We start from the raw sequence: 16,456 nt of genomic DNA, 5'->3' as shown, positions 1-16,456 counted from the left end.
ACTTTTAAAGGTCTCGGGTCATTAAACATTGAAATAATAGTTTCTGTACGACAACCTTTCACCGCATTATGCTTGATGTCAGCATGGGGATTAATTCCACATTCGTTCAGTAGTACAAGATATAAACATGACAGTAACACTTAGCTATCTACTTGATTACGTAGGTCGCTATGATAAGCATTCAAAAGGGTTTCCGGGTGACTTCTCGTAAATCAAATCAATAAGATTTAACCATAAAAATGGGCAGGCAGGCACACATCAACTAATGTGCAAATCCTGCAATTATCATCCTCCTTGATATGACGTGCATGACAAGAGAACACACCACTACAATTTTTAAATTGATGCAACTCAGTAATTTTTATTGCAACTGGAAGACAATACATCACAGAAACTTTATGGTAGGTTTTGGGAAAGTGTTATTTACAATAATCGATGAAAGAGTTTGTCTTTGGCAATATGATTACACATCAAGAAAATGTAAACTGCCTCTAAAGCAACATTTTCATATTTTCCTAAAGATTGGCTGATTGCACGTGCCGTCTTGACTGCTCATTTAGGTAAACACAAATATAATTTAACATCACTGTTTATTCTCCTGTCACAGTTTTTAGTTTATATTCATGAAATTGGCAGTTTCATATGCAGAGTACAGAAAATGGCTTTGCTTTGTTGCCGTACTCTGCTTTAGATCTTGGCCAGTTAAGGTTATGTGACCCCTTAACCTTTGCTATTAAAACATCCTGATCTTATGATTGCTTTATCACTATACATTTTCTGTAAAATAAAATACTTTTAAATGTTACAGAATCAAAAAATACAAAGAAATCTACAAGCTTATAATACTTTCCATACACACAGAAATATTTTCTCCCCAATAGTGTATACCTTGGCAGTTTTAAGTAGTGAGTGCGAATGATACAGGCATGGAACTAGCTAAGAATTACAGAGATTAAATGTAAACTGATTCCATACACGTTCCCAGAAAGGTACAATGGTTAGTCAAAAGGTACTGGAGTTATAGGTCACAGTCGTAAAAAATACGGAGTCCAATTTCTAGCTATAATAAAAGAACGATATTAGATTCTCTGAGAATCCAGTGTGAAATTTCTCATCTTTGCAACAGGAAATGAATCTCCGCCTGCTCTGGCTGCAAACGCGATAGAACAGCAAAATAGCATTACATTATTTATGAATAAAATATGCACAGGTTTCAAAAGTAAGGAAAAAGAAAAGGCTATTTGTGCATTAACCCAGGAACGACCTTTGTTAGACACTGGCGTGTGAAGAGTGATCGTCAACAAAATACAGCACCGTCGAAGCATCTGGATTTCAAGCTTCTATTTTGGTCAGTAGAATTAGCATTTTGTTTGAACCATGGAAGAAGTCTAAGATCACATGTGCATTGTCTGCAAATGAAATAACCCAGTCTGTGTATAATTCAAGAATCATCAGTACTAAGACAAAAACCAAGAACCGCTGTTGGAAGGTAAAAGGGTTTTTTTTTCCACACGTGCGTGGTTTTTACACAATATCCTTACAAACTCCAGTCCAACAGAGGAACAGAAAAATGCATATACTTTGATTTATACATTCTAGTATAAAAGAAAAAAAAAAAAAAGACATCATTACAACTTCTGAAACGTGTTAACAAACCAAACAGAAGTTTAACGTTTGGCAGATAATTAAAAGAGGGTTATCACTTTCTTTACACACCCAAAGTGGTGATGTATATTACATAATAGTATAAATAATTAAAAAAGTATTATTTAAATTAGATCACAGTGTTCCATTCTGTGCATAACAGTGTTTGATATATTACTGAAGGGTAGAGAATGAGAATACAGAAGACTAGAGCTGTCAGATGGCGAGAACTGACATGGAGTACGACAACCAAGAGGATATGGGGGCAAATAAGTCATGGTAAATGGATGCCACCAAACCCCCTCCCTCCCCATCCCCTAAATGTGTTCGCTGGGCATTGGCAATCTGCCAGAAAGAACTAGAATCCTTTCATAACCAAATGAGAAAACCGGTATTAACCAGGTTTAATGTATTATGGCAATGGTCACCTGCAAACGTACGTGGCCTGTCATATCTGTGGACAAGAAAAGGCAGGCAAGCCTTAATTAGTAAGCTGAGGGGTGGAATCTCAGAATCACAAATTCTATCAGGTCAATCTTCCTAATCTGACCGCTACACTGTTAACCCAGGTTATTCGTATCTAGATCTGTGTTAAAATAACCCACATTGATAACTTCCCCCCCTTAGTGTGAAGAGTTTCAGCCTCTGATAAGCAGAGCTGGTAGTGTGACATCATAATGCCTCATTCCACCAATAAGAGCCAACTTCATCAGTGATGTCACAATGGCCGGATTGCCCTACACTTGGCTCACTTTTGTTACATACATCACAACAATTTGCTTTCACTCTGTAAATGTCTTAAAGCCTACTTTTTTAGACTAGCCTTTGGTAATGACACTTGATTTATATTTTTTAGCATCTGTATATTATGAAGGTTTATATCATTATAAAAATATTTTTCAGTTACTCGTTTTATTATGGGTGTATTTTGTTCACTGCTTAGACAGTTAAGATACTGTTTAGCAGTATATAAAAATTGTGTCATTAAATAAACATGGGCTACTATTAAGAAGTGTTATTTTACGATTAACCCAGATTATTAGTAACTAGATCTCATTGCAGAAAAAGGACCTGTACTGAAAAGCATGACTAGTGGTCAAATGACCCATCTTCATAACTTCCCCCCTTAGCGGTCTCATTTCCTGTTACTGAGCACATTGAGGCATCGATGTGTTCTGCTCACCACCTTTCCAGGCTCTGCATACAATTTGGAATAAGCTGTATAATCGCCACAGAAAATGAGTTCCCTGGTAATACCTCTTGTCGTCTGCACATTATTTTCCTAAACGAGGACTCTTGGAGTAGGGCTACTGCTGTTTCCCAATGTTCACCAGCCTTGAACACCAAACTTATTTAGGTCATAATGATAAACACACCTAATAGGCTTTCAGAAACTAGAAATACTGATTTTGTTTTCTCAATGGAGTAACTCACAAAGGGAAGGGGAAAGAACGCCTAATAATTGTCCATTTGGACAGTATGTTTTGGCAGTACGGCTGCTTTTAAATGTCCAGTTCCTCTCCCATCTAAAGGAGAATGCTGGAAAGGTACACTTGCGGGTCAAGCTATTGCACTATGTACAGGTTTACCATCAACTTTCCCAACAAGTGAAAGTCATACAGAAAACAGAAAAATACAGTTCAATTCTTGCTCAATCAGCAGTGTAACAAACGCTTGGGACCAAATTTACCAGCTTTTGATTCAGATGTTGGCAATAGAGCCCAAAACTCTCACAGTATTCAATTGTCAGGGTGAGATAGTGGCATTCACCATGCATCAAATCACTGACTTCCACAATACCGGCATGCAATGGGGGTAAAACCAGGGCTGGACCAAACTTTGCCGGATGACATGGAGTAAAGTGGCCATGCTAAGTAATACTGACAATACTGAGGGCGATTTTTAAAGCAATTTCCATGGGCAGAAAAGGGCCTTTATATAAAACTGTCCACCCTTTTACGCAGGGGACAGAGTCTGGAACCATGCAAAGTCACTGAATGTTCAAAACTACTCACAGATTAGCGACTGGAAAGGCCATGTGTAAAGCCTGCAGGGTCTACGAGTGAAAAGTGCAGTAATGTTCGGCCTGTTTCTTAGCCACACACACAAACCCTCCTCCCCCACGAAGCCTAAACCGTGAAGGGTGTCATTTCATAGAAAGCATTCTCTTCCAAAATGTGAAAACATGAATTCACAACACAGGTACACTGTTTTTGCTTGGAAGAATCCCATTTTATAGTTAAGAAGCTGGGATGTAAGGGGAAGCTGCCCTACGGGGGATTATTAGCAAAATCAACGTCGGGGAGAGCTCTTCCTACATAATCTCCAGTACCTGATGCCCCTGTCACAGCAGGCTTCACTCTTCTTCCACGAGCTGGCAAATTGTGAAACTTAGGTTCAGATGTATTTATTATCCCCAAGCCACAGCGCAGAGGCTCCCTCCCCTTCCGCACTCCTCCCTCAAAGTTACGCTTCCTTCTAATTTCTCCTCATTCTATCATACACACTCACTACTCAATTTGCCCCACTAATTATTGCATCATGGTCGACATATACAGACAAGGAGAAAAGACACACGTTCCACTGTTTCCCATTAAACAGAGAAGTAGGGGGCTGAATATGCAGACAAGGCAGTATAACTCAATCATTCAAGCCCTACCAGAGCATGACGATTTTTTTTTTATTTTTTTTTTTAGTATATTGCAAAAAAGTAAATTACCAACAGTCAATATTTGTCCCTGAAGAAGGTTAAACCTTAAACACCTGCTTCCAAAAAAAAAAAAAAAAAAATGCCTAGGCCTAAGGGCCTAAAAATTAGAGGCATAGCCTTTCCTCTAGTTACTATATTTATATGAAAATAATTCATGCTTCATGCTAAATACATTATTTACCTTACAAGAACTTTGTTATCTTTGAATAAAAAAAGGTTCTGTGTTTTGTTTTATGGTTGTAAAGGAAGTCCATGCATCATGGGGCAGACACTTCTGCTGGCTACGATGGGTGAAGGCGGGAATCTTGTGTCGGTGTGAGCATGAATGACCTGCAGAGGGCAGTACAGGAGCTCTGGGTTCCATCTCCTCCTCTTGTCCATCGCTAGGCTTTGAAACAGAGCAAACTAAGAGCAGGTCTCATAGCATTATCGGTTACATCACGCATGTCGTTCCAACACAAAATTAAGATCACCATTTCCATCTTTAATAGCTACTGAAATTTCTTATACTTGATTGCTTTTCACTCAGGCAGTTTAGAAGACATAGCTTTTCATCCATATATATAATATATATATGGATAAATGTATTACATATATATTATTATATATGCGTTTCTTTATTTTTGCACACAGTGCCAATTTTCAGGCTTATGGCTTTTTGACTATTCTTTTTAATTTAACAGAAGACAAATCAATGATGAACGATAAAATACCATTAAATAATCCCACTGTCCTAACTATGTTTTCATTGAAATCTGTGGCATGCATTTTACCCCCTTCCCTCCCCAAAAACTTTAAGTTATTAGCTTTCACAGAAGGGATGTTTAACAACAGCTATTACCGAGGAGATCGTGTGACGTAACTGTATATCCACCAGCTGCTTCCTGGCTGGCTGTTTGTGGATCACCTCGGGTGCCTTCCTAGCCAATAACTCAAAAGCCTTTGGCTCACTTTCTCTTCAATCTATTGGTTTGGCCTGATTTGAAAAATTAGGAACTGGTCTTCTTTGGGCAAAAGGGGTTGCCACATTGAACTCCAGACAAAGTAATGCCACTGAATACCCAACTATACATTTGCTTCTGTTGAGGAAAAAGCAAGGGGGGTCTGGGACTTTTTTTTTTTTTTTTTTAAAGTTACTTTACTTTTTTATCTTCAGTTTAATGAAAAGTTTTTGTAAGTTAGCTGAGAGTCAGAATGAGTTTTATGGCTTCAATCTCCTTTAAAAATAAAACTCTTAAGGGTCCAAAAGAAAACAAAACTAGAATTAAAAAAAAAAAAAAACCCAAAACCAAAAGAATTGCTGATATTGCCACAAATCATTAGAAGTCACCTGACGTGCTGAACAAAATGCGTAAGTTCAAACAAATCAATGGATTTGTTCTAATTTTTTGTGGGTTCCTTTTCTTTTTGCTCTTTCTGCCCTTTTGCCGTCCGATTGGTGATGTTATTCAAACAGGATCGGATTCCTGCCAAGTGCAGGAGTGACCCGGCCGCTTCTTTCATCTCCTCGTCGTCGCTCTCCGGAGGCTTTTCCGTGCGTCTCTTTTTCAGCGGCAGTGTGTCGCTGGGGACCTTTTTTGCCTTCATTAAATGTTGCTTTTTCTTGTGCTGGGATGTGTACCCACTGTCTGTTAAACAATCCTTGCCTTCTTTTCTGCTCTGTCTCTTGTCCTCCTCCTCCGTTTCACTGGGGGTCTCCTGACCTGGGAATTGAACTTCGCTGCCGTCTTGGCTGTCTTTAGTAGCAAACTGATAATGGTCATCGGCTGAGGAAGAGGAGATGGAGTCGCTGGTGGGCGAGCTGCTTCCGTTGTTGGAGGATTTGGCGCTGCTGTAGTTATGATCCTCTTTGGGATCGCTGCTAACAACGGGAGAACCACACGACGGTTCGCTTTCCGTCCGAATCCGGCAGTTTGGAATCCCGTTCCTGTCAGAAGAAACAAACAAGTTCTTAATCAGTTGAAGTGTAACAATTGTACATATGTTTATAGAATGCAATAAAAATACTAGTTTCTGTTCTCCCAACCATTCTTCTATCTTTCTTAAATGAATTCCATCTTTTCTCCCATTTGTTTTAAGTTCCAAAATTTTATATAATCAACAAATTCAAACAGGAGAGAATATAAATTCTGAAAAGCTTGTTTATAAACTATATCATCACAATGCAAAGGGTACCGTATTTTCACTCATATACCGCGCATGCCACCCCGACTCTCCCGTGGCCACCCCGACTCTCCTTTCGCCCCATCCTTTCTGACATCAGAGAAAGGGCGGGACCGCCGGAAGAGGAAGCAGCGCAGACGCAGGGCTCCCAGAAGGGCCGGGACCGCCAAGAGGAAGCAGCAGGACAACGGTAGGAGCTTCTACATGACGGGGGGGGGGGTTGGGAGGCTGTGGGAGTGCGAGCGGTCCTTCGGGGTGGGGGTGCGGGTGCTTGCGAGCGGTCCTTCGGGGTGTGGGTGTGAGCGGTCCTGCGGGGGGGGGGGGGTGAATCGGACGTCGGGGGGGGGGGGGAACTATGTAAAAAAAAGTTGTAAAACGCGCTCACGCGTATAACGCGCAAGGTTATGCACGGTTTGTAAAAATCTTGTATAACGCACGCGTTATATGCGTGAAAATACGGTATTCATGAAATTTCTAAAAAAAAAACTATTCCCAAACCCTCCTACCCCATCCCATTTGCAGAGAGTGAAAAACCATACATACATTCATACCTATACATACATACTTATCCATTCTTTAACAACACTCAACCAATGTCTACATATTCTTGTATAGGTAACCAAAACCTTTTAAATTTAGCCTTCTTGCCTCTCTTTTCCATTATGGTTGCCTCATATTAACCAAACCGAGTTCCACCAAAATTGAAAAGATAATAAAGACGCATCGTTCCATGTTTTTAAAAATGGTTTGAATTGCAACAGTAAGTATTGCTATTATTTATTTATTATTTATTATTTTTAAAATTTCTATACTGTTGGGTGTTTCCGCTACATTGTATAGGGACCAAAACTATAGGGAACGGCTTTTGGGCACATGGAAAGATTATAAATGACATAATGCTCATGCAGAAGGGGATCCTATTTTATTCTGGGAAACGGCGAAGGCGGTGTTGAGGGGGGGATACTATAAGTTATAGTAGTCATGTTAAAAAAGCGCGGGATAGGGAAATTTTACATTTGGAGAGGGACACTGTAAAGGCCAGGAGGAAATATAGTCAATCTGGCGACTCAATGCATAGACAGGAGTTGATTGAATACCAAGTAACTCTCAATTCCCTTTTACATCAGTGGGCACATAAATCCTTTGCATATTATAAATTTCAGCTTTATAGACATGGGAATAAGGGGTGGGAAACTATTGGCCCGATTACTTTCATCTAGAACGGGCCCCAGTAGAATTCGAGCCTTGATAAATGAGCAAGGGAAGCGGGTTATAACAGATCCAGAGATTGGAGATATTTTTTTTTTCGCTATTTTAAAAATCTTTATGCCCCCCCCCCCCCCCCCCGTTGAATGGAATAGAGTTGCCCTGTATCTCTGAGAGAGATAGGGAATGTTTGAATGCGCCAATTACACCGGAGGAAGTGAATTGGGCAATTGGGAATAGTCCTCTGATGAAGGCGCCAGGTGAGGATGGCAGGCGCATTGAATTTTATAAACTCTTAGGTGAAGAGATTATCCAACCACTTGCTAGGATGTTTAACATTATGGTTGGTGCAGAGACTTTATCGGAAGATATGAATATGGCTCGAATTCTGGTGTTACCTAAGCCAAATAAAGACCCTGAAAATGCGTCCTATTTCTTTATTGAATACGGAGGTTAAAATGTTAGCGAAGATTATGGCAAATAGGATGGCTGCTGTTTTGCCCTCCCTTATTCATGATGCTCAGGTTGGCTTTGTGAAAGGAAGAGCAATAGCTAAAAATGTAAGAAAATTGTTGTTATCTTTGGAACAGCGGGCGATGTACAATTTACCTTCTGTGCTGGTCAGCTTTGATGCTGAAAAGGCGTTTGATAAAGTAAGGTGGGATTTTCTTTATGATACATTAACTACTTATGGTTTTGATGTTTTTTTTGTATCGGTGGTACGTGCATTGTATGCTCTTCCACAGGCTAAATTGGTGTTAAAGGATTTTGAAACGGATAAGTTCCCTATTTACAGGGGGATGAGACAGGGTTGTCCATTATCTCTGTTATTATTTGTGCTTACTCTGGACTTCCTTATTCGGGATATATATGTAATCCCGTCTATAAGAGGGATTGACATCGGAGATAATACTTTTAAGTTATCAGCTTTTGCAGATAATATTTTAGTACATCTTTTGGATCCTTTACCTTCCTTAACGGCATTATTAGAATTGATTAAAGAATATGGTGACTATGCAGGTTTCTTCTTAAATTTAGATAAATCAGAAGCATTAGCATCCTCTGTGGCGGTTCAGGCTTTATGGGGGACGGAGTTTCCGTTGACTTGGGCGCAAGGACAGTTTATGTACTTGGGGATAGTAATGACTATGTTGACTTCCAAATTATATCGCCTTAATGTGGATAAGCTATAGCAAAAGATGGAGCTCTTGCTGGATACCTGGCGGACGTTGCCCCTTTCTCTGATGGGTCGCATCTGTTTGGTTAAGTTGTTTATTTTTCCAAAATGGTTGTATATGTTGCAGACTTTGCTGTTGTGTTTACTGAAGAAAGATTTACGCATCTTTTATAAAAAAGTTACTCGTTTTTGTTGGGTGTTCAAGGAACCTAAAATAAAGTTGACACAATTGCTGGGTAATTGGAATAGGGGGGGATCAGGTTTACCAGATATAAGGATCTATAATTATGTGTGTCTCCTTCGTCATTTAGAAGATTGGGTAAATATGACCAGCATTTATACCCCTCTTCAAATGGAACGGGAGTTTTTTGCTCCATATGATGTGTTTGCGTTATTGCATAGTGCCCGGAGGGCAATGCCCTCTTTTATTCGTCAAAGTGTATTATTTAACACATTACAGGTGGTTTGTCGTTGGCTTATGCAAATCTTGGGGAGGGGGGGTGGAATTCGATGATTACTGATCTCTTGCCTTTGCAGAGTAATCCTGCCTTTCTTCCGGGACGGGATTCTAGAGAGTATAGGTTATGGGGAGCGAGAGGAGTTGTTGACCCATGCAGAATTGTTATCTGAGGTGGGGGAGACCTGGGGTGCGCAGTTTGCGTGTTTTCAAGTGGAACACTATGTGAGATCCCTTGACAGAGCACAATTGAGTATGCATTTGGGGGCTAGACTGCGAGAGTTGTTTACTAGGGAAGAGGGGGTCTGGTCTCTCTTTCGGTGTCTAGCATTCATGTTAGCTTACAAAAATTACAATCAGACAAGGACTATCAGTATATTCGGGATAAATGGGAGAGAGAATTACAGCTTAATTTGGAACATTGGGATGTAGCCTGTACTTTAAGGGTGACACCTGGGGTGACACCATGTGCATGGTTAAGAGAAACGTATTATAGGGTAACTTTACATGCCTATTTCACTCATACCCAATTGTTTTATAGTGGAGGACTTTCTACTCCACTGTGTCACAAATGTGGGAAGGGGGGGGGGTCATACTTTGGGACATGCATTTTGGTATGTTTCGATGAGGTGGGGTAGGAAGGGAAGGAGGGGGGGCTTGGGGAGGGGAGGTAGACGGTATTTAAAGTTTTGAAAACATAGTCATATATAGATTAAGTGGGGTTTGTTGGAGGGGGTTGAAGGCACTATTTATGTGTGTTTATTATATTATTGTATTTGATGCATCATTATTATAGTAAGCGTCTTATGTTATTTTTGATGTTGTTTGCATCAATAAAAATTGTTTGAACCATAAAAGTTTATACAAAATAAGAAAATAAAACAGACATATTCAGTCTAGCATAAAATAAGTTGCTCAGAAAAATTAATCAACAAATAGTTGAGTCTTCAACATTTTCTTAAAAGAATTCCTCTCTCCACATTTTCAAATATGGCCAACAAGGACATTCCATAGTTTGACTCCTGCACATGTAAAAGTCATGGCATTCGTATCTACACGTTTAGGGTTGGCCTTTGTTTTCAGCAGTGTAGCACCTGCAGAACGCAGGGATCTTTGTGGTTAACGAGACATCATATCCTTAAAAATTTCGGGCATAACATGATTGCTTTGTACTGAATTTGAAACGCAACTGGCAACCAGTGTAGTTGTCGAAGATATGGAATAATATGCTCATATCTTGATGTTCCAGTTATCAATCTGGCCGTAGCGTTCTGGACCACCTGCAATGCCCTAAACCTAGTCTTAGTTATTCCCAGGTACAAGACATTGCAGTAATCCAGCCGTGACAAGACCATTGCTTGTACAATTGCACGGAAGTCAGATGGTAATAGCATTGTTTTCACACGGTACAGTAAGTGTATCTGTGAAAAACATATTTGCACTGTTTTTACAACTTGACAATTCATAGTAAGCCCTGGATCCAATTTAACTCCCAGGACTGTCATGGACTCCCTCACCAATAATACCTCATCTATTACTTTTAATGTTTTTGGCCAATTAACTTGGTCCGGTTTCTCCACAAAAACATTACCTTAGTCTTGTCTACAGTCAATCTTAAACCCTGCTTCTCCATCCATCCAGTAATTTCACTCATATAATTACTCAGCAATTTTTCTAACCCATCTCCCATACACACACTGGGAAGAAAAAAAGATATCATCCGCATAAATGAGGTATTCGACTCCTAAAGTTTGAAACAACTGACCAATGGTGGCCATATAGATATTAAATAGTAGCGCTGAAAGTGCCGAACCTTGAAGAACTCCACTCCTCACCTGAAAATTACCGTATTTTCACTCATATACCGCGCACCCGTGTAAAACGCGCACACGGGTATAGCGCGCGGGGAACACAAATTTATGTAAAGAAATTTTTATATACCGCGCATGCCGCCCCAACTCTCCTGTCGCCGCCCGACTCTCCTTTCGCCCGCCCCGACTCTCCTCTGGCCACCCCGACTCTCCTTTCGGCCGCCCCGACTCTCCTCTCCCCCTTGAAGTCCTGTCCCCACCCTGAAAGCCTGATGCTCCCCGACGTCCGATTCACCCCCCCCCCCCGCAGGACCGCTCGCACCCCCACCCCGAAGGACCGCTCGCACCCCCACAGCCTCCCCACCCCCACCCATCATGGAGAAGCTCCTACCGTTGTCCTGCTGCTTCCTCTGCCGGCGGCCCTGGCCCTTCTATGAGCCCTGCATCTGCTGCTTCCTCTTCCGGCGGTCCCGGCCCTTCTGTGAGCCCTGCGCTGCTTCCTCTTCCGGCGGTCCCGCCCTTTCTCTGACGTCAGAGAAAGGGCGGGACCGCCGGAAGAGGAAGCAGCGCAGGCGCAGGGCTCACAGAAGGGCCGGGACCGCCGGAAGAGGAAGCAGCAGGACAACGGTAGGACCTTCTCCATGATGGGGGGGGGGAGGCTGTGGGGGTGCGAGCGGTCCTTCGGGGTGTGAGTGGTCCTTAGGGGTGGGGGTGCGAGCGGTCCTGCGGGGTGAATCGGACGTCGGGGGGGGGGGAACTATGTAAAAAAAAGGTTGTAAAACGCGCTCACGCCTATAACGCGCATGGTTATGCATGGTTTGTAAAATCGTGTATAACGCGCGCTTTATATGCGTGAAAATACGGTACTCGAAATCTTAGTTCCATTCCTTACTTGAAAAGTACAGTCTATCAAGTATGAATTTAACCACCCCAAGATCTTTCAATCTCTGCAACAATTTCTGAAGGTCCACAGAATCAAAGGCTCCTGATATGTCCAAGGATATCAAACAGAAGGTTACATATTGATCCAACCCTAAGCGCAAAATGTCTAATAACTATGTCAATAATAGCTCTACACTATGGGCTTTCCTGAAACCAAATTGGTTACAGTCCAAGCAGTCAGATTCTTTCACAAGGCCATCCAACTGAGGCAAGACAATCTTCTCCAGAACTTTACCAATAAAAGGTACTATTGAAATTTTTCATAACATTAGTATCCAGGCCTTTCCGTTTCAAAGCCGTTCTTCCAGTTGATTGTTTACAGGCCTTGGGAAAAACTCCCTCTCTCAGTGATTTATTCTTGATATCTCAGGAGACACCTTCTCTACCATCTGTCTCATGACAGATGGATAGCACGCGTAGGTGTACAACTACGAATTGCATTACACACCTCTTTCTCATCTACATTATCAAATTCTATCCATCTTCCTGGCTCGTTATCTATTTCCTCACCCAAACTATCATCCAACGAGTGAGGTTGATTTCCCACCATTTTACCAACTAAGAATTGTGCATATTTCTCTTCATCAAGATCATAACATTCTACAGCACCATCATACCCATCAACCAAATACTTAACTGTAGACTATAAGTGGTATATAAATGCTAAATAAATGTATACTCTGTATGAAGGAAAACTCTGGAATGATAGAGCATAGCACGAAGTTGTTATAGGTTCAGGAATAATCTAAGGAAATATTTTTCTACAAAGCGTGGAATAGTTTCCCAGCGGAGGTGGTGTCTGAATTCAAGAAAGCGTGGGACAGGCACATGAGATTTATCAGGGAGAGGAGATAGTGGATGCGGCAGATGGGCTGACTGGATGGGCAATGGCCTTTATCTGCCATCATGCTTCTCTATTTCATTTACAGTGTTATTAGGGATCTGATTGGATCAAAATATTCATATAAGCTGGCATAATTGCCAGAAAAAAAAAAAGAGAAATCAATTATACAAAATATAATGCAGTTTTTGGTTAATAAAATTTAATTTTTTCTAGATTTACTGAATTTTTTTTTTAATGATCCATAAATTATACCCAGCCCACAGCAGGAAAGGAGAAGCTCCTTCAATTATTAATACTGAAATGCAGTATCACTTATGATTGTGAACGCCAGCTGCATTTACTTTTTCGTGGTTTGCCACAGCAGGGGTTGTCATTAGACGATGCTAAATGCTTGCAAAAAGAAATCAGCCATAATAAAAACTAGTTCGAAGGTGAATTATAACCATCTCCTAAAAATCATTCATTAAAAATAAAGCATGTGATGCATTTCAAAGCAACTGAAATTTTCATGTTTGGGTACATTTGCATTCAGAAATGCTCACGCTTACCATACATTAGCATCTGATTAAAGAGACCCGACTCTGCTGGACAGCCAGCAAATGAAGCAGCGCGGTTCAATACAGATCATACCTTGCTAATCTTCAAGACAAACCCAACATTTCAAATCTTTATGGGGACATCGGAACTAGCAATAAACTCAGCCTCGGTGATCGGTCTGTATGGAAATCATTTCTACAACCATGTGTTTTAAATCGATGTGCTTTTTCACCCTTTATCGAGCTTGAAAGACAAATCCTCTGCTATACACCCTCAAAGATTGCTTTCTTCCTCTCACTTCTATTCAGCAATAGCCAATGCTTTTCTTTTCTCCAAGCTTGAATCGTCCAGATCTTCAGCTTAACAGATGAACTTTTACACAGGATGGCACCATGATTGCTGAATTTTGGGAATGAGTACCGTAGATGCAAACTGCCACTGGCTGTTTTGGAATTTCACCTCTATCTGAACCAGGGCAGCGATCCTGGAAATTCCCTCCTCTTTCACTATTTCTTATTCCTGTCCATTTCTCTTGATTCAGTGCGATGCAGTTGTGGGCGCTTTAATTTCCCGAGGTTCCCAACCAGCCAGGTTTTCAGGAAATTTCTAATGAATATGCATGCGAAAGATTTCCGTGCCCTAGAGGCAGGGCAAGCACATCTCTCTCATGTGTATTCATTGTGGATATTCTGAAAACCCGATTGGCTGGCAGTATTCAAACTCAGACTCAAAGGCCTACTTCTTTGACGCTGCTTTCAATTCCAAACTCCAACCCGCCTTCTACGCACCAATATCTGTCTTGTTATTCCCTCTGTAGTTCTCCCACCTGAGCACACCTTCTTGTCTAGTTTGTCTGTCTTGATTTCGAGCAAGGACCGTCTCTTCTATATTTTCATGTACAGCGCTGGGCATGTCTACTAGAACTATAGAAATTATTAATAGTAGTAGGTCCCTCAGAACCTCTGTCTTCATAACTGGGGAGAAATCCAGCTTGAAGGGTCTGGAGGTAAGACCTAGTGGAAAGCTGGGCGAGGACCGAGATGGGGGAAGAGACAGGAAGACTGAGTCCAGCTGAGCAGACTTCATTTTAGATCCATGCGTTACTCTAGGCCAGGGGTGGCCAACGAGGGCCGCAATCCAGTTGGGTTTTCAGGATTTCCCCAATGAATTTAAGAGCAAATGGGATGCCCATGTGGGATCCCTTAGAGGGTTAAGCCAAGGGAACCTGTCACCAGGAGTGGGATCCCTAGAATAGTAGACTTGGGGGTGGGTCAGTAGAGTGGGCAGACCTGATGGGCTATGGCCCTTATCTGCCGTCATCTTCTATGTTTCTATGAGATCTATTTGCACGCACTGCCTCCATTGTATGCAAATGGATCTCATGCATATTCATTGGGGGAAATCCTACAAACCTGACTGGATTGCGGCCCTCGTTGCCCACCCCTGCTCTAGGTAGATTGGCTGCATCCTCGGAGTGGAATCTCATGGTCTCGATTCAGATTTAGCTCTCTCCTTTCTCAGTAGCTGTAGTTAAGGTATATTAAATACATTAGGGGGAGAGTGTGGCATAGTGGTTAAAGCTACAGCCTCGGTACCCTGGAGTTGTGGGTTCAAACCCACGCTGCTCCTTGTGACCCTGGGCAAGTCACTTATTCCCCCCATTGCCCCAGGTACACTAGATGGATTGTGAGCCCACCAGGACAGACAGGGGAAAAATGCTTGAGTACCTGAATAAATTCATGTAAACCGTTCTGAGCTCCCCTGGGAGAATAGTAGAGAAAACTGAATAAATAAATAGTATGACAAGTTTCAGCCTCTGATAACTAGAGCTTCTATTGTGACATAATAATGCCTCATTCCACCAATAAGAGCCAACCTCATCAGTGATGTCACAATGGCTTCATTGTCCTTTACTTAGCTCACTTTCACTACATTTTGATTTCTAGAGTGGTGCAATGGTTAAAGCTACAGCCTCTGTATCCTGAGGTTGTGGGATCAAACCCTCGCTGCCCTTTGTGACCCTAAGCAAGTCACTTAATCCCCCCCACTGCCCCAGGTACATTAGATAGATCATGAGCCCACCGGGACATCCAGGGAAAAATGCTTGAGTACCTGAATAAACTCATGTAAACCGTTCTGAACTCTCCTGGGAGAATAGTATAGAAAATTGAATAAATAAATAGGTACATCCCTGTTCCTGGAGGGCTCACAATCTAAGGAGCTGATGCTCAGTACTCCTGTGCTAAAGCCGACAGCGCAGAAAACTAGCTCACCAATGCTCAAAGGAAATGGTATTCAAATTATATGCGAACGTGTGTTTGTGAGGGGGAAGACTCAGAGTAAGCGCAGGCAAACCTGACAGTGGCGTTGTTCTGCACCTTTAAGCATAAGTTTTTTCATTTTTATTTTTTCAACTTGGAAGGCTTCTATTTAAGCTCAGAAAACAGGTGCCAAGGTGTGCTTTCATTTTGGGGTTTGCTCAGACTTGTGCTCATTTCTTCCTCACTATCAATGCTTCCACGGGCTTCTTTCCACTTCCAAAAGAAATCAAAACTAGCGGATTGTAAATTAAAAATCAAAAGAAATCCTCTCTTCAAACTCTCCATGCTAGCGGTAGGTTTCCAACAGTATGCAGGGTTTTGTTTGTGTCTGTTCTCCGAGGAGGGCAGAGCAAATGATCTCATTAACATCCATTTGACCACATTTAAGAGCATTCTGCGCAGATTACGGTTCATAGACAATTAAACAGTTCATAGTCAGTTCATAGACAATTGCGCGCACACAAGACACAACGCTGAGTTTTATGATCATACCTTCCCTTTTCTTGCGCGTGAACCGGAAATATAAACATACCTGTAAATGAAGAAATGTGGACGTTCGCGCTCACCAGAGGCGATAAAAATCCGCGCAAGACAAATATTCGTTATAGATCAAGTACTAGCAAAACCAGATCTTTACCTATAAC

The 16,456-nt window shown here is 41.5% G+C and overlaps 1 protein-coding gene across 7 annotated transcripts in view; it reads right to left on the bottom strand.

The window, feature by feature from the left end:
* Positions 1-333: 333 nt before the first annotated feature.
* FOXN3 (forkhead box N3) overlaps positions 334-16,456 on the bottom strand; it is a 617,803-nt gene continuing 601,680 nt past the window's right edge. For all 7 annotated transcript variants that reach the window (XM_033953055.1, XM_033953054.1, XM_033953056.1 and 4 more), the window contains one exon: positions 334-6,281. In XM_033953055.1, the coding sequence (XP_033808946.1) occupies positions 5,735-6,281 (547 nt within the window). In that variant the 3' untranslated portion in view covers positions 334-5,734. The remainder of the gene's footprint in view (positions 6,282-16,456) is intronic.

The sequence above is a fragment of the Geotrypetes seraphini genome, chromosome 7 (genome assembly GCF_902459505.1).
Source record: "Geotrypetes seraphini chromosome 7, aGeoSer1.1, whole genome shotgun sequence".
Lineage (NCBI taxonomy): Eukaryota > Metazoa > Chordata > Amphibia > Gymnophiona > Dermophiidae > Geotrypetes > Geotrypetes seraphini.
The sequence above is the reverse complement of the archived record's forward strand: the minus strand, read 5'-3'. Positions and strand labels throughout refer to the sequence as shown.